Source organism: Carcharodon carcharias, chromosome 15 (assembly GCF_017639515.1).
Source record: "Carcharodon carcharias isolate sCarCar2 chromosome 15, sCarCar2.pri, whole genome shotgun sequence".
NCBI lineage: Eukaryota > Metazoa > Chordata > Chondrichthyes > Lamniformes > Lamnidae > Carcharodon > Carcharodon carcharias.
In genome coordinates this window covers 91,868,963-91,893,585 of record NC_054481.1, presented here as the reverse complement: position 1 = coordinate 91,893,585, position 24,623 = coordinate 91,868,963, and the positions used below count along the sequence as shown (strand labels likewise).

The window sequence follows — 24,623 nt, the reverse complement described above, 5'->3', positions numbered from 1 at the left end:
GGAAGGGAAATTTAAAAATGCGACCCCGCACACACACTTTGTCTTCCTAACCTGGGTTTGCTTAGTGTTGGGAGACAAAAATTTTGCCCACAGTGTGGGTGAATGATCCTGGCTCAGCAAGTCTAAGTGGGAGATCTCTTGGGCTTGAAGTAAACTCTGGGCATTAATGAATTATAGATTCAGAATCATGGTTTAACTGGAAAATGATTGAGCCTCCACCTGACCTGCTTTATAAGGGCTAGGGGCTGTGTTTAGAGCTCACTTTGTTCTGCCAGCCTCCCTTAGTGCAGATAGTGGTAGTGTTATGCATGTCCTAGTTACATGATAATGTTCATACAATAGGATTAGAGTCTAGTGAATATAGATATCACCCAATCTATCATGAATACAGACCAGCAGGCTCTAATTCTCCTGGCCCTGCATGCTGGGGAAATTAACCCATTTCCAATCAATATTTTGCATTCAAAGCTGGAAACTATGTAGCTACAGATATCGTGCAAGAGCAGATTTGGAATTTGCTGGTGATGTCCTACACAGTTGAATGGCTTGCAAGCACTCACTGTTTAGGCTAACACAGAGATGGACCACTTAGATTGGGTACAGGGGACCTGCAAGCAGTTGTGGGACCCTTCCTATCCCAATGTGTTCAACAGAACCGGGGGACTATACTACATTCGATGTATTAAAAAATGTTTTGAGTTGTTACCGAAAAGCTCCTCATTTGGTATATTTCAGATTTTGATAAAGAGACCTATAATTATTTATGGCCTCTCCAGCAGCTTGTAGCAAAGAGAAATACAAATTGTCACGTTTCTGTAGCTCACATTAATATTCTGAGCAGTGAACCAACCACAGAGCTAAATATTCATCTTTAACAGATAATCCATTCAGATGGATAGCTATCATACTGCCTTCAAAGTGTCTAATCATGGGGGTTTGATCCACACCAGAATTTCTCTTTTTATCCTACGTTTATATCCTATCTTGAGGTTACAATGGAATCACTGTTCAATTATTCTAGAATTTAACTTGAATATTTGTCCCTTTCATCATTCTTCAATTACTGATGGGAATCTCTTCAACCCACTATCACAAAATGATCCTATGTCTGATTTCTGTGTTCTCAGCTGACTGTAGCGATTGTGTTACCACCCTCCGTAAGAAAAAGCCACAGCCATGTGAATGCCTCCAGGACAGTGTACAGTTTGCAATTTAGACTTGCTGAGCCAGGATCATTTTCCCACACTATGGGCTAAATTTTTATCTCCTGATGCTGAGTAAACCCATATCAGGAAGACAAAACAGGAGGTGTGTACAGCCGTATTTTTAAATTTCCCCTCCAATTCCTGCCGCCTGCCACTTTCGCCAGGTTGGGAAACTTGATGGGTCGCAACCTGACACACTTAAAGTGACGTTAGCTTCGCTACTTAAATATCTGCTGCAAATTCAAGCTTCCCTGTCATTGCTATTTTCATGGAGGTGGGTGGGTTCCTGAAGCCTGAGAGAACCTTCCCAAGTAAGTCAGTTCATGCACCTTGGGGGAAGCCTGCTGTGGAGTCGGGAACCTTTGACAGGTTAGTTTAAAAGCTCTTGCCAACTTCAACTGTCATAATGTAATGGAGTTTGATGATTTAAGTATGTTTTCAGTGCAGTGAATGATTGTAGGGCTCTGTATTTAAAATAATAGAGACCATTAAATTGACCAGCACTATGTAAATGTTCAGAAGCATTACTGTCCTTTCTTCAGTCCTCTTCTACATCCTACAGAATGGAGGATCAGATATGAGTGTTTGCTGGGGACCCTGTGGTTTGATTTTCATATTGACTTAATTAACATCTGCTGAGCCTTTAAAGCACTCTTCCAATATCTACTGGTAATATTTACAGCACACAAGTGCCAGGCAATGACCATCTCCATCAAGGGAGAATCTAACTATCTCCCCTTGATATTCAATGGCATTATTATCACTGAATCCTCAACTATCAACATCCTGGAGGTTACCATTGACCAAAAACTGAACTGGACCAGCCATATCATACTTTAGCTACAAGAGCAGGTCAAAGGCTGGGAATTCTAGAGCAAGTAACTCATCTCTTGACTCCCCAAATCCTGTCCACAAGACACAAGTCAGAATTGGGATGGAATACTCTTTATTTGCCTGGATGAGTGCAGCTCCAACAATACTCAATAAGCTCAACACCATACAGAACAAAGCAGCCCACTTGATTGACACCACATTCACCACTTTCTATATTCACTCCCTCCACCCCCCACGCACAGTGGCAGCAGTGTGTACCATCTACAGGATGCACTGCAGCAATTCACCAAGGCTCCTTCAACAGCACCTTCCAAATTTGCAACCTCTACCAACTAAAAGGACAAGGGCAGCAGATGCATGGGAACACCACCACCTGCATGTTCCCCACCAAGCCACACACCATCCTGACTTAGAACTATATCGCCGTTCCTTCACAATCACTGGGTCAAAATCTATGAGATGAGAAATAGGCACGTTCTACAATGGACATGGGATCACTTCTGTCAGGTTGTCTGAGTCAGAAGGCTGTGAGTTCAAGCCTCACTCCTGAGACTTAAGCACAAAATCTAGGCTAACACTCCAGCACTGAGCGAATGGAGGTGCTGCCTTTTAGATGAGACGTTAAAATACAGCCTCATATAAATCCAAGGTGCATGTAAAAGATCTCATGGTATAATTGGAAGAAGATTAGATGAGGGTCCCTGGTGTCCTGGCCAATACTTATCCCTCAACTGACACCTAAAGCAGATTATCTGTTCATTATCACGTTGCTTATAGGAGCTAATAGAGTGGTAATTAGCTCCTCCATTTTCCTACATTACAACAGTGACAAGACTTCAAAAACCATTTGGATGTGAAGCACTTTGGAACATCCCGATGTTGTGAAAGGCAATATATAAATGCAAGTCTTTCTTTTATATATAAAATAATCTATTAAAAACTGCGGCTAATCCTGTATTGGTTAAATATTATTTAATTGAACTTTCACTCTGTGTCAAAACATATCTATTACCATTCTAACTGAAGGATTATGGACTTTTCAATACAGCCTTTGAAAATTAAAAGGCTGAATTAGAAACACTGAACTGTTCAGCAGGCATGTTGAAATGCTTGGCTAAGTTCAAAAGGTATCATGATTGCTTAAGACTGTTGAAGGCTAACTGCTGTGATAGCCTAAGTAAAGATTCAAGGCCAGTCATGATTTGCTGTACTTCTGAAGGACAAAGAGAGATAAGAAGGTCATGATAAAGACAGCTGTCTTTTCAAACTATGAGGAAGACAGAAAGAGGAAAAGAAACATGCAGTGTTTTGGCCAGCTGTTATAGGCTAAGAACAGTCAGAACGGAGCGCTTCGAAGAAGACAGGAAGAAAGAGTTAACTCAGTCTCCCAAAGCAGGAGTCATACTGCACATCAATAAAACCAATTATTTAGAAAAGTTTGCAGCCGTTGTTATTTTTGCCTCTCAGTGCCCTAAAGAGTAATGAGAAGTTAAAAAAAAACCCTGCATTCCTCAACGAGCAGTATTTTCACTTTATAGGTCACTGAATTCTGGTGATGTTGCTTCAATGTCAGTTTATCTTTCAGCATTGTGGATCACTGGCTTTGCAGTCTTTTTCATTCTTGGCTAGGAGCCGGAGAATCATGGGCGTGTTTCAATTACCATCCATACTGTTTCTCCCAATATATGCTCCCAGCAAACAAGGTTCCTTGCCACAAATAAAACTGTCAGAATAATATTTATTTAAATTCCTGATAAGAGTATTAGCTGGTTTAACTAATTTGTCTTTCTTTGGAACATAGGAGGAGGCCATTCAGCCCATTGAGCCTGTTCCACCATTCAACTAGATCACAGTTGATCTCAGTCATTTACCTGCCTTGGTTTTTTTTTTATTCATTCACGGGTTGTGGCCTTCACTGGCTGGGCCAGCATTTATTGCCTATCCCTAGTTGCCCTTGAGAAGGCGGTAGTGAGCTGCAGTCCATGTGGTGTAGGTACACCCACAGTGCTGTTAAGGACGGAGATCCAGGAAGTGGCAGTGAAGGAATGGCGATATATTTCCAAGTCAGGATGTTGTGGAAGGGAACATGCGGGTGGTGATGTTTCCATGCATCTGCTGCCCTTGTCATTCCAGGTGGTAGAGGTTAGTGAGTTGCTGCAGTGCATCTTGTAGATGGTACACACTGCTGTCACTATGCATCGGTGGTGGAGGGAGTGAATATCTGTGGATGGGGTGACAATCAAGTGGGCTGCTTTGTCCTGGATGGTGTCAAGCTTCTTGAGATGTATTCTATCACACTCCTGAATTGTGCCTTGTAGATGGTGGACAGGCTTTGGGGAGTCTGGAGGTGTTACTCACCGCAGAATCCCCAGCCTTTGACCTGCTCTTGTAGCCACAGTATTTATATGGCTGGTCCAGTTCAGTTTCTGGTCAATGTTTCCCCAGGATGTAGAGAGTTGGGAAATTCAGTGATGGTAATGTCATTGCATGTCAAGAGGAGACGGCTAGATTCTTTCTTGTTGGAGACGGTCATTGTCTGGCACTTTTGTGGTGCGAACATTACTTGCCACTTATCAGCCCTCGTTTGAAAGTTGTCCATACGAGCATGCGAATTAGGAGCAGGAGTAGGCAGTCGAGCCTGCTCCACCATTCAATAAAATCATGACTGATCAGAATGTAACCTCAACTCCACATTTCCACCTACCCCTGATAACCTTGCACCCAATGGTTTATCAAGAATCTATCTAGCTGTGCCTTAAAAATATTCAAAAGTTCTGCTTCCACTGCCCTTTGAGGAACAGAGTTCCAAAAACTCACAACCCTTTGAGAAAAAAATTCTTATCTCTGTCTTAAATAAGCAACACCTTACTTTTAAACAGTGCCCCCTAGTTCTAGATTTTCCCACAAGAAGAAACATCCTTTTCACATCCATCCTGTCAAGATCCTGAGGGGCCTTAAAGGTTTCATTCAAGTCATCTCCTACTCTTCTAAACTCCAGTGGCTACAGGCCTAACCAGTCCAACCTTTCCTCATAAGACAACCTGCCTATTTCAGGTAATAGTCTGGTAAACCTTCTCTGAACTGCTTCCAATGCAATTAACGTCCAATAACGTACATGTTACTCTAGATGTGGTCCCATCAGTGCCCTGTACAATTGAAGCATAACCTCCCTACTTCTGTATTCAATTCCCCTCACAATAAATGGTAGCTTTCCTAATTACTTGGTGTACCTGCATACTAGGACACCCTGATCCCTCTGCATCTCAGAGCTCTGCAATCTCTCACCATTTAGATAATATGCTTCTCTTTTATTCTTCCTGCCAAAATGGACAAGTTCACATTTGCCCACATTTTACTCATTTGCCAGATCTTTGCTCATTCACTTAACCTATCTATGTCCCTTTATAGCCTCCTCATATCTTCTTCACAACTTAGTTTCCCACCTATCTTTGTGTCATCAGCAAATTTAGCAACCATTCCTTCAGTCCCTTCATCCAAGTCATTTATATAAATTGTAAAAAGTTGAGGCCCCAGCACTAATTCCACACCACTCCTCGTCACATCATGCCAACCAGAAAAAGACCCATTTATGCCAACTCTGCTTCTTGTTAGCCAGCCAATCTTCTATCCATGCCAATATGTTACCCCTATGCTATGAGTTTTTATTTTCCGCAATAACCTTTGACGTGGCACCTCACCAAATGCCTTCCGGAAAAAGTACAGTACATCCACCGGTTCCCCTATATCCACAGCACATCCACCTTTAAAGAAGTCCAATAAATTGGTTAAACATGATTTCCCTTTCACAAAACCATGTTGACTCTGCCTGATTGCCTTGAGATTTTCTAAGTGCCCTGCTGTAACATCTTTAATAATAGCTTCTAACATTTTCCCTATGATAGATGTTAAGCTAACTGGCCTGTAATTTCCTGCTTTCTGTCTCCCTCCCTTTTTGAATAAAGGAGTTACATTTGCTATTTTCCAATCTAATGGAAACTTCCCCAAATCTAGGGAATTTTGGAAAATTAAAACCAATGCATCAACTATCTCACGAGCCACTTCTTTTAAGGCCCTAGGATGAAGTCCATCAGAGCCCAGGGATTTGTCAGCCCACAGCTCCAACAATTTGCTCAACAACACTTGCCTGATGATTGTAATTTTCCCCGAGTTTCTCACACCCGTCCATTTCCTGATTTACTGCTATTTCTGGGATGTTATTTGTACTTTCTATAGTGAAGACCAATGTCCAGGTCTTGCTGCATACAGGCACGGACTGCTTCAATATCTGAGGTCTGAGGAGTTGCGAATGCTAAACATTGTGCAATCATCTGCAAACATCCTCAATTCTGACCTTATGATGGAGGAAAGTCATTGATGAAGCAGCTGAAGATGGTTGGGCCTAGGACACTACCCTGAGGAACTCCTGCAGTGATTTCCTGGGTCTGAGATGATTGGCCTCCAACAACCACAACCATCTTTCTTTGTGCTAGGTATGACTCCAACCAGTGAAGAATTTTCCTCCTGATTCCCATTGACTCCAGTTTCGTTAGGGCTCCTGGATACCACACTCTGTCAATGCAGCCTTGATGACAAAGGCAGTCACTCTCACCTCACCTCTGGAGTTCAGCTCTTTTGTTCATCTTTGGACCAAAGCTGTAATAAGGTCAGGAGCTGAGTGACCCTGGTGGAATTCAAACTGAATGTCAGTAAGCAGGTTATTGCTAAGCAGATGCCGCTTGTTAGCACTATTGATGACCTCTTCCATTACTTTGCTGATGATCAAGAGTAGACTGATGGGGGGGGGCAGATTATATTTGTCCTGATTTTTGCAAACACGATATGCCTGGATGATTTTTGGCATTGCCAGGTAGATGCTAGTGTTGTAACTGTACTGGAACAGCTTGGCTAGGTGCATGACAAGTTCTGGAGCAGAAGTCTTCAGTACCAATGCTGGAATATTGTCAAGGCCCATAGCTTTTGCAGTATCCACTGTCTTCAGTTGTTTCTTGATATCACGTAGAGTGAATTGAATTGGCTGCAGACTAGCATCTGTGATGCTGGGGACCTCTGGAGGAGGCCAAGATGGATCATCCACTCGGCACTACTGGCTGAAGATGGTTGCAGATGCTTAAGCCTTGCTTTTTGCACTGATGTGCTGGGCATTCCTATCATTGATGATGTGGATATTTGTGCAGCCTCCTCCTCTAGTTAGTTGTTTAATTGTCCACCAATATTCACAACTGGGTGTGGCAGGACTGCAGAGCTTAGATCTGATCCATTGGTTGTGGGATCGCTTAGCACTGTCTATCGCTTGCTGATCATGCTGTTTGGCACGCAAGTAGTTTTGTGTAGTAGTTTCACCAGGTTGACACCTCATTTTTAAGTATGCCTGGTGCTGCTCCTGGCATACCCTTCTGTACTCTTCATTGAACAAGGGTTGATCCCCTGGCTTGATGGTGATGGTAGAGGGGGGGGAATATGCTGGGCCATGAGGTTACAGATTTGGTTGAATGATGGCCCACAGCACTTCATGGATACTCAGACTTGAGTTGCTAGATCTGTTCAAAATTCAGCTCATTTAACACGGTGGTAGTGCCACCCAACACAATGGAGGGTATCCTCATTGTGAAGACTGAACTTCGTCTCCACAAGGACAGTGTGGTGCTTACTCCCAGTGATAACTTTATGGACAGATTCATCTGTGCCAGGCGTGTTGGTGAGGATGAGGTCAAGTATGTTTTTCCCTCTTGTTGGTTCCCTCACCACCTGTTGCAGACCTAGTCTAGCAACTATGTTCTTTAGGACTCAGCCAGTCAGTAGTGGTGCTACCGAGCCACTCTTGGTAATGGACATTGAAGTCCCCCACCCAGAGTACATTCTTCGCCCTTGCCACCCTCGGTGCTTCTTCCAATTGGTGTTCAACATGGAGGAGTACCGATTCATCAGCTAATGGGGTGCATTAGGTGGTAATTAGCAAGAGGTTTCCTTGCCCATGTTTGACCAGATGGCATGAGACTTCATGGGATCCTGAGTCAATGTTGACAACTCCCTCCTGACTGTAGAACACCGTGCCACCACCTTTGGTAGATCTACCTTGTTGGTGGGACAGTACTTACACAAGGATGGTAATGGTAGCCTGGGACATTGCCGGCAAAGTAGGATTCCATAAGTAGGACTACGTCAGGTTGTTCCTTGACTAGTCTGTGGGACATCTCTCATAATTTTAGCACAAGTGCCCAGATGTTAGTCAGGAGCACTTTGCAATATCAACAGAGCTGGGTGTGCGGTTATTGTTTCTGGTGCCTAGGTTAATGCTGGGTCATCTGTCAGGTTTCTTTCCTTATCGACTTTTCAGTAATTGTTTTTAAACAACTCAATGGCTTGCTCAGCCACTTCAGAGGGCATTTAAGAGTCAACCACATTACGGTGGGGCTAGAGTCACATGTCGGCCAGACCACGTAAGGACGGCAGATTTCCTTCCTAAAGGGCATTAATGAATCAGTCTCAACTTTGTCATTTTCATTTCAACCGAGCCCAGCAATTTTTTGGGGGACATAATTCCTAATTTCCACTGCCCTTTGTGTGGAAAGTGCTCCCTGATATCACTCCTGAATGGCCTAGCTCGGACTTCCCCATGTTCTAGACTTATGATAGACTCCCCCACCAGAGGATTCTGAGGTGGTTCCAAACATGCAGACTGTAAGTAGATAAGGAATGTGTGAAAGGTTGGCTATCCAATAGCTATCTAGCAGGGTTTAGTGTAACTGTCTGAAAGTTATCATGCTGTCCTGAGGAAATTCTCTGTTTTTAAGTGGAACTGACGCTGTTAGAAAGAAGGCTCCTCAGAATCAAACACTGTTCCATCTTGACAATCTCTTTGGATCATGGGGACAGGTTTTAACACAATTTATATCCTCTCAACATGTGCCTTCAAAGCCTTTGAGAAAGATTAGTGCATGGACATGGTCTGTTCCTTTAAGGCAGGGAATGAAAATCTCTTAAGTGCAGAAAATATATAGTTGGATACTCGGAAGGCAAAGGGGAAGAAAGGTTAATGTTTCAGACGAAGTTCTTCAACAGGATCTCAAAAACATTGCGATTTAGTAGCATTGCATCACTTCTGGGATCAGTGAGTGACCATAATAATGTGAATCCCTGAAAGCAAGAATTCCTATCATAAGCACAGTTCATTGACGACGGATCATATGTAACAAGAACTAAGTATTCACAGAATCACACAGTGCAGAAGAGGCCCTTCAGCCCATCGAGTCTGCACCGACACGTGAGAAACACCTGACCTACCTACCTAATCCCATTTACCAGCATTTGGCCCATAGCCTTGAACGTTATGATGTGACAAGTGCTCATCCAGGTACTTTTTAAAGGATATGAGGCAACCTGCCTCCATCACCCTCCCAGGCAGTGCATTCCAGACTGTCACCACACTCTGGGTAAAAACATTTTTCCTCACCTTAAACCTCCTCCCCTCACCTTACCAAGTATTGCCAAACAATCTTACACATTATCACATACATACGACCATGCGAATTAGGAGGAGTAGGCCACTCGGCCCCTCGAGCCTGCCCCGCCATTCAATAAGATCATGGCTAATCTAATTGTAACCTCAACTCCACCTTCTCACCTACCCCTATAACCTTTCATCCCCTTGCTCATCAAGAATCTATCTACCTCTGTCTTAAAAATATTCAAAGACTCCGCTTCCACGTAGCACCTTTTGAGGAAGAGAGTTCCAAAGATTCAAAACCTTCAGAAAAAAATTCTCCTCATCCCTGTCTTAAATTGGTGACCCCTTATTTTTAAACAGTGCCCCCTTGTTCTAGGTTCTCCCACAAGAGGAAACATCCTTTCCAGATCCACCCTGTCAAGATCCCTCAGGATCTTAGATGCTTCAATCAAATCGCTGTTTCCTCTTCTAAACTTCAGTGGATACAAGCCAAGCCTGTCTAATCTTTTCTCATATGACAACCCTCCCATTCCAGGAATGAGTCAGGTAAACTTTTTCTGAACTACTTCCTACACATTTACAGCCTTCTTTAAATATTATATAGCATTAACAACATAGAAACAGACCATTCTGCCCAAAAGGTCTACGCCAGCTTTAATATTCCATGTTCCATACAAGTCTCCTCCCATTCTTCTTCATCTCAACCATCAACATATGCTTCTATTCCTTTTTCCCTAATGTGTTTATCTAGTTTTTCCTGAAATACATCTATGCTAGTCACCTTGTGGTACTGAGCCAACATTCTAACACTTCTCTGGTCAAAGGAGTTTCCCCTAAATTCCCTATTGGATTTATTAAAAACTAACTTGCATTTATGGCCTCTAGTTCTAATCTCCCCCTGCAAGTGAAAATACCTTCTCTACATCTGGTTGGTCAATCCCTATCATAATTTTAGAGAACTTTATCAGATCACCCCTCAGTCTTTTCTTTTCTAGAGAAAAAAACCCCAGCCCGTTCCATTTTTCCTGATAAGTATAGCCACTCTGTTCTGACATAACCTTACTAAATCTTTTCGCACCTCCACCTGTGCCTCGATGTCCTTTGAATAATATGGAAACCAGAACTGCTCACAGTGTTGCCTAACTAAAAGATTCTACACAGGTTTAAATAATTTCTCCGCCTGTCTATTCTAACCAGATCTCATAGTTAGCACACACTGCCAGCTATTGAACCATGACAGTTACATCAGCCAAACATATTGTACCACACTCGCTGATACACTTCCATCTCTCTTATAGTTAATTTTTACTTGTACATGACAACCCCCAGCTCTACCTCAGTTCCACCTCTGTGGACTCCTCCATTGTTGCTAAAGTATCAGACTCTTTATCCAACATCCAGCACTGGATGGGCAGAAATTTCCTTCAATTAAGTATTGGGAAGACTGAAGCCATGGTTTTCGGTCCCCACTCTAAACTCCATTCTCTGCTTACTCCACCCCTCTCCCTGGCAACGGACCAAGATGAAACCAGTTTGTTTGCCACCTTGATGTTGTATTTGACCCCGAGATGAGCTTCTGACCTCACATCCATGCCATTGCTAAGACCGCCCATTTCCACCTCCATAATGTCATCCGACTTTGCCCCTGTCTCAGCTCATTTGCTGTTGAAACTCTTATTCATGCCTTTGATACCTCTAGTCTTGATTATTCCAATGCACTCCTGGCTGGTCTTTCACATTCTACTCTCCGTAAATTTGAGATCACCCAAAACTCTGCTTTCTGTATCTTAAATCGCACCAAATCCGATTCATCTAGCTCTCCTGTGCTCACTGATCTACATTGGCTTCCCAGTCAAGTAACAAATTGATTTTTAAATTCTCATCCTTGTTTCAAACCCCTCCATGGCCTCACCCCTCCCTATCTCTGTAATTTTTTCCAGCCTACAACTCCCCAAGATATCTGTTCTCTTGTAACACTGGTGTCTTGAGCATCCCTGATTTTAATCACTCCACCATTGATGGCTGTGCCTACAGGTGGCAAGGCCCCAAGGTCTGGAATTATCTCCATAAACCTCTCTACCTCCCTCTCCTCCTTTAAGTCTTTCCTCAAAGTCTTCCTTTTTGACAAAGCTTTTGTTCATCTGTTCCACTACCTCTTTTGTGGCTAGGTATCATATTTTGTTTTCTCATGCTCCTGTGAAATGCCTTGGCGAGTTTTACTACGTTAAAGGTACTACCTAAATATAAGCTGTTGTTGTTGCTTTGCAAGTCAAGGTAGTATGTAACCAAATGCAACAGTACCTAACTGGCAGGGAGCAGGCATGATGCATGTCCTCATCCCAATGAAGGAAGTGCTGTTGCCACTATTAGAGCAGCCACAACCGAGGCTGTGGTCAATTGCAAGTCTGAAACCATTGAGAAAGGCAGAATGCTACCTAATCCTCCTTCTTAAATCCCCTTTCTCCCACATCCCACAATCATAATTCACAAGCTGCATAAAGTGTAAGCATGCGCCTCTTGCTCATCTGCCCCTACCCCACCCCTCTTTACCACACCACTACCATTGTGCCTCAGATGCCCAAGAATTGCAACCTAGTCAGGCAATGGTGGAAGACAGTGAAGAGAACAAACATCATCACTTATTCTCAGATGTTGACACTGTGCTTACTTAAGAGAGTAGCTTAGTGGTGGGGTCCTGCACATGGTGAGTCATTTTTATAGATGACGCCCTGTTGTGTTTATCCAGTCAGCTCAGCTCACTGTTGGCTAATCTGCGTTTGTACCATTGGCCCAAAACTCTTTTCAAAGTTTCCAAAAGGTCAAAAGCACTCAAATATTTGGACCAAAAAAATATATTGGCTCGTCATTAACATGAGTAAAACAAAAACATACCACTTTCTTTGTTTCACAAATGATGTTGAAATCACTGCAGCGAACGTGGATCTGAAATTCAGAATTTGGCGATTGTACTGTCATACCTGGAAAATTTCAAATGATATGATGACACACATATAAACAGTAAGTAGAAATGCAGGAATTGCATGCACACAGTGGACTTTCCCCTCCCCTCCCATAATAATTAGGGATATGAGCATGTGTAGAACTGATTGTCCACAATGGTTCAACTGACAATGACACTGTTTATTGTGTTTCCAGAATATTATTCCAAATTTCTACCATTTTTTGTGTGGAGAAATGTCCTAACTTCACTCTTCAAAGGCCCAGCTCTAATTTTTAGGCTATGTCTTACTTTTTACTATAACAAACAAACTAGATCAACACTGACTAAACATTACTTAGTTAGCAGCTAATACTCTAAACTATAGAAAAGACATCCCTAATTTATCTCTTATTCAAAAACCCCACAATGCATTTATAATCACAGCACTCTCTGCAGAATTACAGTCTTTACAAGAACCATTCAAAAGTTACTCCCAGTTTCCAACAAGCTCTCAGCACCACATTTTGCTGTGTCATAACGTCCAATGACCAGTGAAGGTCCTTTCCCTCAGTCTTCCAAGAAATCCCAAACTGATCTCCAACAGGCACAGCTCACTCCGGTGATTCCTTCCCCTGACCACACCAAGATGAATTCTCTCTCTCTCTCCCCCCAGGCCACACTCTCTGTTCAAAGTCTCTGAGGCAATAGGAACATAGAAATATTGTACTTTGGAGAAGGAATAAACCATACAGCCCTTCCATAAGACCATAAGACATAGGAGCAGAAATTAGGCCATTCGGTCCATTAAGTCTGCTCCGCCATTCAATCATGGCTGATAGGTTTCTCAAACCCATTCTCCCGCCTTCTCCCCATAACCTTTGATCCCCTTACCAATCAATAACCTATCTATCTCGGTCTTAAATACACTCAATGACCTGGCCTCCACAGCCTTCTCAGGCAATGAATTCCATAGATTCACCACTCTCTGGTTAAAGAAGTTTCTCCTCATCTTTGTTCTAAAAGGTCTTCCCTTCACTCTGAGGCTGTGCCCTTGGGTCCTAGTCTCTCCTACTAATGGAAACATCTTCCCCACGCCTCAGACCCACACTTCAATCCTTCAAACAATCATGAAATTCTATCATGGCTATGATTGCTGTTATCTAAAGGCTCTTTACCATATTGATTAATCCTGTCTCATTACTCATTACCAGGTCTAGAACAGCCTGCTCCCTGGTTGGCATTTGAACATACTGCTTTAAGAAATTGTCCTGCATACACTCTGTGAACCAATTTTTAAGGCTACCTTTGCCAATCTGATTCTTCCAATCTATATATAGATTAAAACTACCCATGATTATCGAAGTAGCTTTCTTACATGCCTCATTTATTTTGTCCTACAATGTAACTACTGTTAGGGGGGATATAAACTATTCCCACAAGTGACCTCTTACCTTTCATGTTTCTTATCTCTACTCAAACTGATTCAACATCTTCCTCTTTCAAGCTAAGGTCATCACTCACTACTGTACCAATGACATCCTTAATTAACAGAGCTACCCACCATCTTTTCCTAGCTTCCTATCTTTTTGAAATGTCAAATACCCTTCAATATACAGGTCCCAGCCTTGGTCACCCTGCAACCATGCCTCTGTGATGGCTATCAGGTTACACATATTTATTTCTATCTGTGCTAACAATTCATCTATTTTGTTACAAACTTTGTGCACATTCAGATAGAGCCTTTAACTTTGTCTTCTTACTATTTTTGCAATTTGTGGCCCTACCTACTGGTGCACTCTTATGTTTATACTCCCTTTCCCTCCCTGCCACACTCTGGTTATCTTTGCCCAAATCACTACTCTGCTCTAGTACCTCATTATTGCCCTTTGATTTACTACATCTCCTCTCACATGATCCCTTCCCCCGACTATTAGTTTAAAGCCCATTCTACCACCCTAGTCATACAACTTGCCAGAACACTGGTCCCAGCATGCATCAGGTGTGGAACCTCAAACGCTACAGCTCCCACTTTCCTCAGTACTCCAGTACAGCCAGTGCCCCAGGATTCGAAACCCAAGTCTGCAATAGCAATAAAGCAGCCTTTCCCTTTGTGCTATGTGTCAAAACCTGGCACATGGATTCATAGCAAATTCCAATCACTGACACACAAATACTTAAATGCTAATGTAAACGTCTGCAAAGATAAGTGACAGGTGAATGTTTTGAGTGTATAGAATGCACCAGAACTGGCTTTCAGAAAAAGGTGAAGTGGAGAGGTTAACCTCTGTTTTCTCTTCACAGATGTTGCTTCTGAATCTCCAGGATTTTCTGTTTTAGTTTTACATAAAAGATAGTAAATTATATGGAAAATTATAAATCTGGAATATTACTTTAAAGCAAACTACAAGTGTAGGTAGAACCAGAGGACACAAACTCAAGGTAATAAGAGGAAAATTCAGGACGAATGTCAGGGGTGGCCCTTCACAGAAGGAGTGATTAACAAACGGACCAGGCTCCCAGCACAGTAGTGGAAGCCAAAGCCCAAGAGCTATTTGAATAAAAAAAATTAGATGCTGCAATGAAGGGGAAACCATGGGGAATGGTGCCATCACAGAATAGTACCAAGCAAACAGATACTTCCCCACTAAGAGAATGGAAAAATACAGAGGGTAAGCAGCCAATTTACAGGGAACAATCACTGCCAGCCTTGGCTGAAGGCTAAAGACTTAAAGAGACACAGCCACCAATTGACTGCTTGCCATTTAATCAGGGAATACAAGCGGTATTGAAACAGAATGAAGAGTCTTTGCACAAATAATTACTAGGTGCAAAAGCAATTGCAGAAGTACTATACAAATTTTAAGGCTCATAAATACACTTGAAACTGCCACACAAAACAGAGCTTGCATCAGTTAACACATTTCTCATCTGATTTTCAGCTTCTGTTGGTGGAATAGTCATTTGACTTGATAGCCAGGGAAGCATACACTTACACCACTTGTATGGTTTATTGTCAGTAATTTATAACCAAGGAATTCATAATCTCTCTGATTTCCCCATGCAAATTCAAATGGAGTTGCAATGGAACTCTCCCTGTTAAAATCTAACAGCTCAATGAAAAATAAATTACTGCCATATAACCCAGTGTAACAGAAAGAAGCTATAAAGTAGTGTTCAATTTACAAGAGCAATCAATCATAAAATTAACCTATTCAAGTACTGAAATTGTTCTATTTGACAAGGTTAACCAGGCTTTTGGGGGGGTTGGGTGGGGGGGGGGTGTGTGTGTGTGTGTGTGATGGTGTTGGGGGGGGGGCAGTGGAGATAAGAAATGTCAGCCGCAATAGGGGACTTGCTTTGATGCATTCTTCCAGTGGTAACATATCTGAATCATTTCCCATTCCATTTGTAAGTAACTCTAGATAGCTGCACCAAGTTGATGGAATCAAATTAAAAGGAAATCCAGAAAATACCATAAAATGTGGCGTACAAGTCGATCACTGTGTAAGATGACCTCATTTTTTTGGCCCCAAAAGTCAATATTTTTGTATATACTCAGCACATAAGACAATGCCCCTCTCCCCACCACTCTGTTCTGCCATGCTGAATTAATATTAGTGGTCAGCCTCAATTTTTCACCCCATAAATGCATGTTTTACTTACTGGTACCTTATAACAGGTGCATGGGATCAAGCAGGCAACACAGGCTGTGTTGCGAAGATGCCCTGGAAGTTTAAGGCACACCTACTCTTTGCAGCGGATGCCAATTACATTTCAATATGGTAAGCACCCACACCCATGCTGGCAGTTCTCTTTTATACTGAAATTAGTTTGTGGAAACCATAAAGCTCAGGCAGCTGCTCAACATCACCTCCAATGGCTCAGTTGATACATGCACTATTTTATTTGCTGACTTAACAAAGTCACTGTAATTCATTGGGCTGAATGTTATGGCCCCCTGCCAGACATGCTTTCGGCAGGGATCGGGGGGGGGGGGGGGGGGGGGGGGGGGCACATAAAATATGCTAGCCCAACCCATTCCCCATAATACAGTGGGTGGGTAAGGTGCTCACTAGCCTGGCTGCTCTTAGGCGTATTTAGGCCCTTAACTGCCCACTTAAGAGCCTCATTCCACCTCCACTGCCATAATACGCTGGACAGTGGAAGACAGCCAAGACTGGGGAGCCCACTTTTTCACCATCTGAGGTGGAAAAAGTGAGAAGGATGGGGGAGTACGTCCATTGGGAGCTGCCTTGTGCGAACTGGAGGGTGGCACTTACTTCCACTGAGGGGCAGAAGTCCCACTCACAGCTTAAAGCTCTTGCAGCAAACGCAGCCGCCGTAAAATTCATCCCATCATATTCAATGAAGCACATTGATACATCTTTTAAAGATGATTTAAGACGCTATATGAACGCAAGATTTTTCGTCTGGGTCAACTGTCAGCATTTATACTAAAGCTCAGACCTCGGGGTCTCGGTTAGCATGTCAACATCTGATAATCAGCAATTTGCCACCTCCTGCTCCTAAGAGAGTCTGGTGGACAATTAAACCTGTAACCACAAAGAGACAGAGGAGCTAAGGGATTTAGGGGCATGGATTCACAAATCATTAAAAATAGCCACACATCTCTAAAATTGCAACTAAGCACTGGGGTCTTTTCTAAAGCAAGAGCAATGGAAAGAAGGGAAGTTATCTTAACCTTGCTTTGAACTTTGATAATACCACATTTGGAGTACTGTGCAGTTATGAATTCTATATTACAAAAAGGATAGAAGCATTGGAGGTGGTGCAAAAATAATTTACACAGATGATTCCAAACTGAGAAGTTATTACTATCAGGAAAGACTGAATAGACTCGGGTTCTTGTCTCTAGAAAAGAAAAGGCTGAGGGGTGAGCAGATTGCGGTCTTTAAAGTTAGAGAAATTTCCTGACTTGGCAGGTCTGCCTTGGTTTAACGGGCCCAAAATCAAATGGTTTTTGCTCCGGGGGACATGTGTGGAATGGAGTCAGGCCAGCTGACCCCGGAAGCAGATGCTAGGCGGTCAACAGGGCGGGCAAGTGCTGAGGTGGGCTAATTAGAAGGCCCATCTCAGTTTTCTGGGGCTTCATCCCAGTTATAATAAAAGCAAGTAGGCCCTCTAATCCACACCCCTCACATTTCCTTACCCACACCCCATGGTACCTCACTCATATCCACCATGCCAACTTAATGCCAACTCATGCCCCCAGCATCCCATAATGCTCCATGTATATAACTAATCAGCCATAAAATAACAATGGCAAGTGTGGAACTGCTGAGGAGAAAAAACACCCATTCTGAAATGATTTTTGAAAAAAAGTTACTGTTCCTACAACCCTACGAAAGTGTCAATCAGGCAGACTATTAAAGTATCAATAACAGAGGCTTCAAAAACTTCACAGCTCTTAGATCTTGTCCAAATACACATTGTGACATCGCCAAAACAGAGCACAGAAATAACAATTATAGCCACGTAAATATGTCAATCAAGCAAAATCAATAATTCAAATAAACATTTTTGAATGGGTGTTCCTTTTCCTCAGCAGTTCCACACTTGCCATTGTTATTATATGGCTCATTAGTTATGTACATAGTGCATGGAAGGGGCATGAGTTGGCATTGAGTTAATATGGAATGTATGAGGAGCCATAGGGAGTGGCTGCAGGCATGTGTTGGCATTGACTTGGTATAGAGGGTATAGGGGGAGAATGGCCAGGGATGTAGGTAAGATCTTTTGAAGTTATCTTTCAAAAGGTTCCTGAATCCAGACTATAGTTCATTACTGCTTTGAGGGGCCATGAACCACGAGTCATGGAGAAAGTGGTCCGACTCCACAAAAAATGCCTGCCCCAGCAAGATCAGGAGGGCAAGGTGTGGGCTCCCTGCCGGCTCACTCATCCGATGTAGGTGAAAACGGCCATCGCTGGGAATGGGGATGGAAATCTGGAATCAGATCCCATCCGCCATTTTTAAATGATTGAAAATCTGGACCTATGTTTCCAGTTGTTGGTGGGCGGGGGTGGCAGGCGTTGTGGGGATGAGACCAAACTAGGAGCCATAACTGTAAGGTATTCACTAATAAATTCAATAGACAGTTCAGGAGAAATTTCTTTACCCAGAGAGTGATTAGAACATGGAACCTGCTGGCATCTGGAATAGTTGAGGCAAATAGCAGAGATGCATTTAAGGACATGCTAGTGAAGTACACAAAGGAGAAAGGAATAAAAGGGTGTGCAGATAAGCTTAGATGAAGGAGGATGGGAGGAGGCTTCTGTGGAGCATAAACACCTGCAGAGACAAGCTGGGCCTAATGGCCTCTTTCTGTTCTGTAAATTCTATGTAATTCACTGTTAAAGGCTACTTCAGAAGCGGTCAGCTGACAAACTTAGTTCTCCGTCTTGAGCAGCTATTTAATCATACCGGCTCTAATCATCCATTTCATATGGGTAAATTGAGAGCACAGCAAGCATCAGGGAATCATGCCTTGCATTCAGTATACACGTACTATTTCTTTAAATACTGAATGCAGCTCTCTTTCATTTAGTAGGAGATCACCACAGAACAGCCTAAAAAACAACTGGTTAAAAGATCAGGCAGGTCCCGAACAGGCAGGAATCGGCACATCAGCAGTGGTGGCTGGGTCATTGACTATTTTCAAGAATGAGTTGGACAGATTTGTTTACTATTCTGCTCTACCTGCCCTTCCCCCTTTATTCAACAGCATAAAGCCCATCACATTTCTACCTCTCCCTAGTTCTGAAGAAGAGTCATACTGGACTCGAAGCGTTAACTCTGTTTCTCTCTCCACAGATGCTGCCAGATCTGCTGAGTATTTCCAGCACATTGTTTTATTTTAGACAGATATTTGTTCTACAAGGGAGTCAAGGGTAGCGGGGGACAGGCAGAAAAGTAGAGTTAAGGTCACAATCATATCAGCCAAGATCTTATTGAATTGTGGAGCAGGTTCGAGGGGCTGAATGGCCTCCTCCTGTTCCTGTTTCTTCTGTCCTTATGTTAAAGTCGATTACTGCCAATTCCTGGACATGCTCACCTAGTCCATGCAGGCATCACTGGCCAACTGGAACAGAAAATGATGCTATTTAAGAGGCAATCAATTTAACTGTGATCCCATGGGATCTGAAGCTGTACCATAACAATTAGCTGATATAATTGTACTATCAGAGCTTGTTGGCATAAGGGGGTAAATGTACAGCAACTTAATGCAATTGATGGAAATATATAGAATGAAGTATAAATACTATATTGTAAGGATCAAATAATGTGATACCTGACAAAGCATGCAGTGGAGGTAGGCGGATAGATTTCTTCAAGAATGTAAGCTCAGGATGATAGAAGCGAAATGTCTGATCAATAACATACGGCTGATCTTCAACATTCACCTGTAGGATGGCAATCGGCTTCTGGTTTTCAATTTTAAAAGACACCTGAAAAGGTTACAATTGAACGACATACAGTAGTTGGTAAAAACTATATTGATTTTGTGATTTTTTTAAAAAATCTTCTCACGTGCTGTTTAGAGCAATAAAAAATACAAGTTAATAAATACCAGCACTAGCAGCAATCTTCACAGCATTGTTGAGGGGATGGGACTTCTGCCTCTGAGTCAGAGGCCACAAGTTCAAAACCCACTCCCAAGACATAAGCATAAAATCTTCAGTGTTAGTACTGAGAGAAACAGAAGTGTTGGGGTTCACTAATTAAATATTCAACCATGGCTATGCCTGCTTATTCTGGTGAGTGTTTATGATCGCATATCATCACTTGAAGAAGCTCAGTGGACTGTATTCTTCCTTCAATCAACACTACCAACAACAGATTAATTGGACATTCGCCTCATCACTATTTGAGAGTGCCTGCTGTGCACAAAATGCTTGTGCCATTCGCTCACACAGAAACAGTAACTCCATTTCACATTAGTGTACTGTATTGTAAAGAGCTTTGGAAGGTCCTGGGTGATGTAACATATCATCTATTATCAGGGCCAATGATTTTAGGTGGCTGAAGAAATAGGATTGTATTTTTATTACCAAGTGTTACAGTAATTATGTAATTGTGTTCAAGTTTTCATGTAAATCAATAGCCACAATTAGTTGTGTGGTGAATTTTATTGTTTTTAAACTCAGCAATCAAGAGGAGGACAGAGTGAAGGTGGTTCAGATGGCAGAAATGGAGGAGTCACATAAAAGTACGACGTGGTTTCAGCGGTATGAGAGGCTGGTCTTCTGAAATTCGTGTCCATAGATCCATGGGGTCTTTCCAGGGGATCTGTGAGTGCTTACTGAGCAGGGCTGACCTTACAGTAAGCAACATGGGCAGCCAGAGGCCTAGCTAACCAAAAATAAAAAGAGACAGCATCACTCCTCAGCTGGAACGTTTGAGACACAAGTATAAATTAAAACGGTGATGCCCGTGCCCAGCTGCACTGCTGATATGATTATACATACTTCAATCTTCTTGGGTGTGGAGTTAGGCTGCTGCTGATTAACCACATTCTTTTTTGGAAGTTTCCCATCAGCCGGACCCTGAGAGAAAAATTAATAACTGTTTAAAGTGGTTGGCCTAAGTGATAGTCATCTTTATGCTCCCCACACCCCCTCCCCCACCCCTCCACTATCACCACCACCACCGGATCTCGCCATTCCCCACTTCCTCTATGCAATGTAGCACTTCCTGTCAAGATGGCAGACATGTGACCTGAGAGGTTTCGCGCAGCTGACTTTAAATATGCCATATGGCATGATGAAGTGGTGAGGTGATGGCGTGATGGGTGAATGAAAGCCCGCCCACCATCAAAACGGCGTGTTTCCCGGGAATGCATAATTAATGCGACAGGTTTGGGACAATACGGTGTGAGAAGCCGTCATTGCGGCCGGCAGATAAAACATCGTTTTTCCCACCTGCTACCACACTTAGGGCAAATCTGGGACAATTCTGTTCTATGAAGGTTTCTGTCTCTATCACCCTTTCAGACACTGTGTTCCAGAGCTTGACCATCCTCCGAGTGGAAACCTATGTCCCCGCAAATCCCATCTAAATCTCCTCTCTCTTATCCTAAATCTAGGCCCCCTGATTACACACCCTTCAACCAAGGGGAACAGGACCTTCCTATTCAGTTTACCTAGACCCCTTATAATTTTATACACTCAAATTAGTTCTCTCCTCTTCCTCCTCTGTTCCAAAGAAAACAACCCCAGCCTATCCAATCTTTCCTCATAACTAAAATTCTTCAGTCCAGGTAACATCCTCCTGAATCTCCTCTGTACCCTCTCTACTGAAATCACATCTATCCCATAGTGCAGTAACCAGAACTGTACACATGCAGCTGTTTTAGAGTGATTTATACAGTTCCAGCATAACCTCCCTGCTCTTATATTTTTTTGCCTCGGCTAGTAAAGGCATGTGCCTTCTAGACCACCTTATCTACCTGTCCAGCAACTTTCAGGGTCTGTGGAAATACACTCAAGGTCCCCCTGTTCCTTTACACTTCTCAGTATCCTGCCATTTATTGTGTAATCCCTTGCCTTGTTAGCCTTCCCCAAATGCATGACCTCACATATCTCTGAATTAACCTCCTTTTGCCATTGTTCTGCTCACCTGACTAATCCATTGAAATCTTCCTGCAGTCTACATTATCTACATTCTTCATTATCAACCACACTGCCAATTTTTGTATCGGCTGCAAATTTCTTAATCATACCCCCTACATTCAAGTCCAAATCATTGATATTCACCATAAAAAGCAAGGGACCTAATACTGAGCCCTGCAGCACCCACTAGAAACAGTCTTCCAATCACAAAACCATCCATCAACCATTAACCTTGGATTCTGGCCCCTGAACCAACTCTGAATCCAACTTGCCACTTTGCCTTGGAGCCCACGGCCAGGATATTGAGTTTGGCAAGTGGAGGGCGGGGCCCACTCGCCGACACGTGAAATGACGCGGGATGACATTGGGTGGGACTTTAACCTTAAGGTTGGCGGGCAGGCCAGGAGCCCTAGCGGGCTTCAGAAAAAGCATGAAACCTCATCCATGGACGGGATGAGGTTTCATGTAGGTTTTAAAAAATCTAATAAAAGTTTGCTTAAAAGTGATGAACATGTCCCAACTCATGTGACAGTGTCACATAAGGGGACATGTCAAGGAAATTTTATTTCTCTACATTTACCATTTTTAAATTTGGCACCGATCTCCCTGAGGCAGCACTTAGCCTCAGGGAGATGAGTGCACTCTTTCGTGTGCATGCTCGAAGGAGCGCACTCTTGGCTGAGGGAAACCCCCCCAGCCCACACAGGGAGCACATAGCACTTCCTGGCGGACATCACACTGGGCGGGCCTTAATTGGCCTGCTCATGTAAAATGGCAGCGTGCCCCCAATCAGGGGCGCCAATCGGAGGTGCGCCCGCTCCTGAACATCCCCCTCAACGGGAGGAAAATTCTTCCCCATGAGTTTCTACATTTGTGACCAGTCTGTCATTAAAGACCTGATCAAAAACCTTGCTAAACTTCATATAAACTACATCAAAAGCACCACCCTCATCGGCCCTCCTTTTTGACTCCTCAAAAAAATTCAATCATATTAGTCAGACACAACTTTCGCTTAATAAATCCCTGATGACTGTCTTTGATTAATTTGCTGCTTTTTAAATGAAGATTTATCCTGTGCCTGGATGCTAATTTCCTCTGTCCCTTGTATGACCACACCCAAGTTCCTTTGAATACCAACATTTAAAAGTTTCAAACCTTTTAAGAAATATTCTGCTCTTCTACTCTTATTACTAAAGTGAACAACCTCACTTCCCACATTATACCCCTTCTGCCACCTTGTTGTTCACTCACTTAACCTGTCTACATCTCTATGCAGCCTCTTTGTGTCCTCCTCACAGCTTACATTCCCATCAGCAATGTATCATCAGCAAACTTGGATACATTACTCTTGCTCTTCATATCAGTCATTAATATAGATTGTAAATAGCTGAGGCCCCAGCACTGATCCTTGCAGCACTCCAGTAGTTACAGCCTGGCAACTTGAAAATGCCCCATTTATCCTTACTCTCTGTTTCCTGTCTGTTAACCAATTCTCCATCCTTGCTTAATATATTACTCCCCACTCAATGAGCCCTTATCTTGCACATTAACCTTTTGTGTGGCATCTTATCGAATGCCATTTGGAAACCCATCTACTGACTCCCTTTTATCTACCCATCATCTTCATCATCAAAAAACACTAATAAATCTGTTAAACATCATTTCCCTTTCTAAAAATTATGTTGACTTTGTCTGATCATACTAGGTTTTTCTAAGTGCATTGTTAAGATTCCCTTAATAATAAATTCTAGCATTTTCCCAACAACTGATATCAGGCTAACTGACCTGCAGTTCCCTGTTTTCTCGCTCCCTCCTTTCTAGAATAGTGGTGTTATATTTGCTACCTGCATCCTACGACATAGGATTCCACAAACAGCCTCTATACAATTCACTCAAGTGAATCCTTTAGGATGGCTGCAGACTATGATCCTGCTGGTCATGTGAAAGACATAACTTGTGAAAATGCTGAATGTTACTACCTGCCCTCTTTAGAGTAGATTTTCCAATTGATATCATTTTGATGAGGGTATTAATTCATTTAATTTAAATGGGTTAGCATAAAGCTATTTAAAAACTCTTGTCTCACAATGGGAGTGAACTTGCCAACTTTCCTAAGTGGCTTGAAAGTTCCAGAAAGACTGCGGAGCGCCAAGAGTTCTTTGCAATTGCTCAGCATAAAGTTTGCTTAAAATAAAAAGGAAAATAGGAATGCAATAAATTAGTGTTCTTAGGTGAACAGAAACTTGCAATGAGAATGCTCCATTGAGTAAGCTACAGTTTAACATTTAAATATCGTCTCCCCTGACGTTGTGATGATTAAATTCAGAACCCTGTGCCGTACTGAGTCTGATCTACACAGCTCAATAGCACTATAGGTACTCACTGCACCATCGAGATAGTTTCCTCCCAGGGTGATTTCTGCCAGGGTGATTTCTGCAGAGTTTTCTGTGCTCCCTATTGTGATTCTGAACCCATATCAAAGTACACACATCAGTTCAGCTCAGCGCATATAATTACCTGCTCCCAGCATTTGTTTTTGCTATATCA

The 24,623-nt window shown here is 42.7% G+C and overlaps 1 protein-coding gene across 2 annotated transcripts in view; it reads right to left on the bottom strand.

The window, feature by feature from the left end:
* Nucleotides 1-24,623, bottom strand: part of nphp4 (nephronophthisis 4) — a 475,487-nt gene that overhangs the window by 13,863 nt on the left and 437,001 nt on the right. For both annotated transcript variants that reach the window (XR_005945404.1, XM_041207356.1), the window contains exons 21-23: nucleotides 20,934-21,011; nucleotides 19,757-19,913; nucleotides 12,397-12,482 (exon numbers count right to left, since the gene is read on the bottom strand). Coding sequence is in view for 1 of the 2 variants with exons in the window: in XM_041207356.1 (XP_041063290.1) it covers nucleotides 12,397-12,482; nucleotides 19,757-19,913; nucleotides 20,934-21,011 (321 nt within the window). In the remaining variant the exon portion in view is untranslated. The remainder of the gene's footprint in view (nucleotides 1-12,396; nucleotides 12,483-19,756; nucleotides 19,914-20,933; nucleotides 21,012-24,623) is intronic.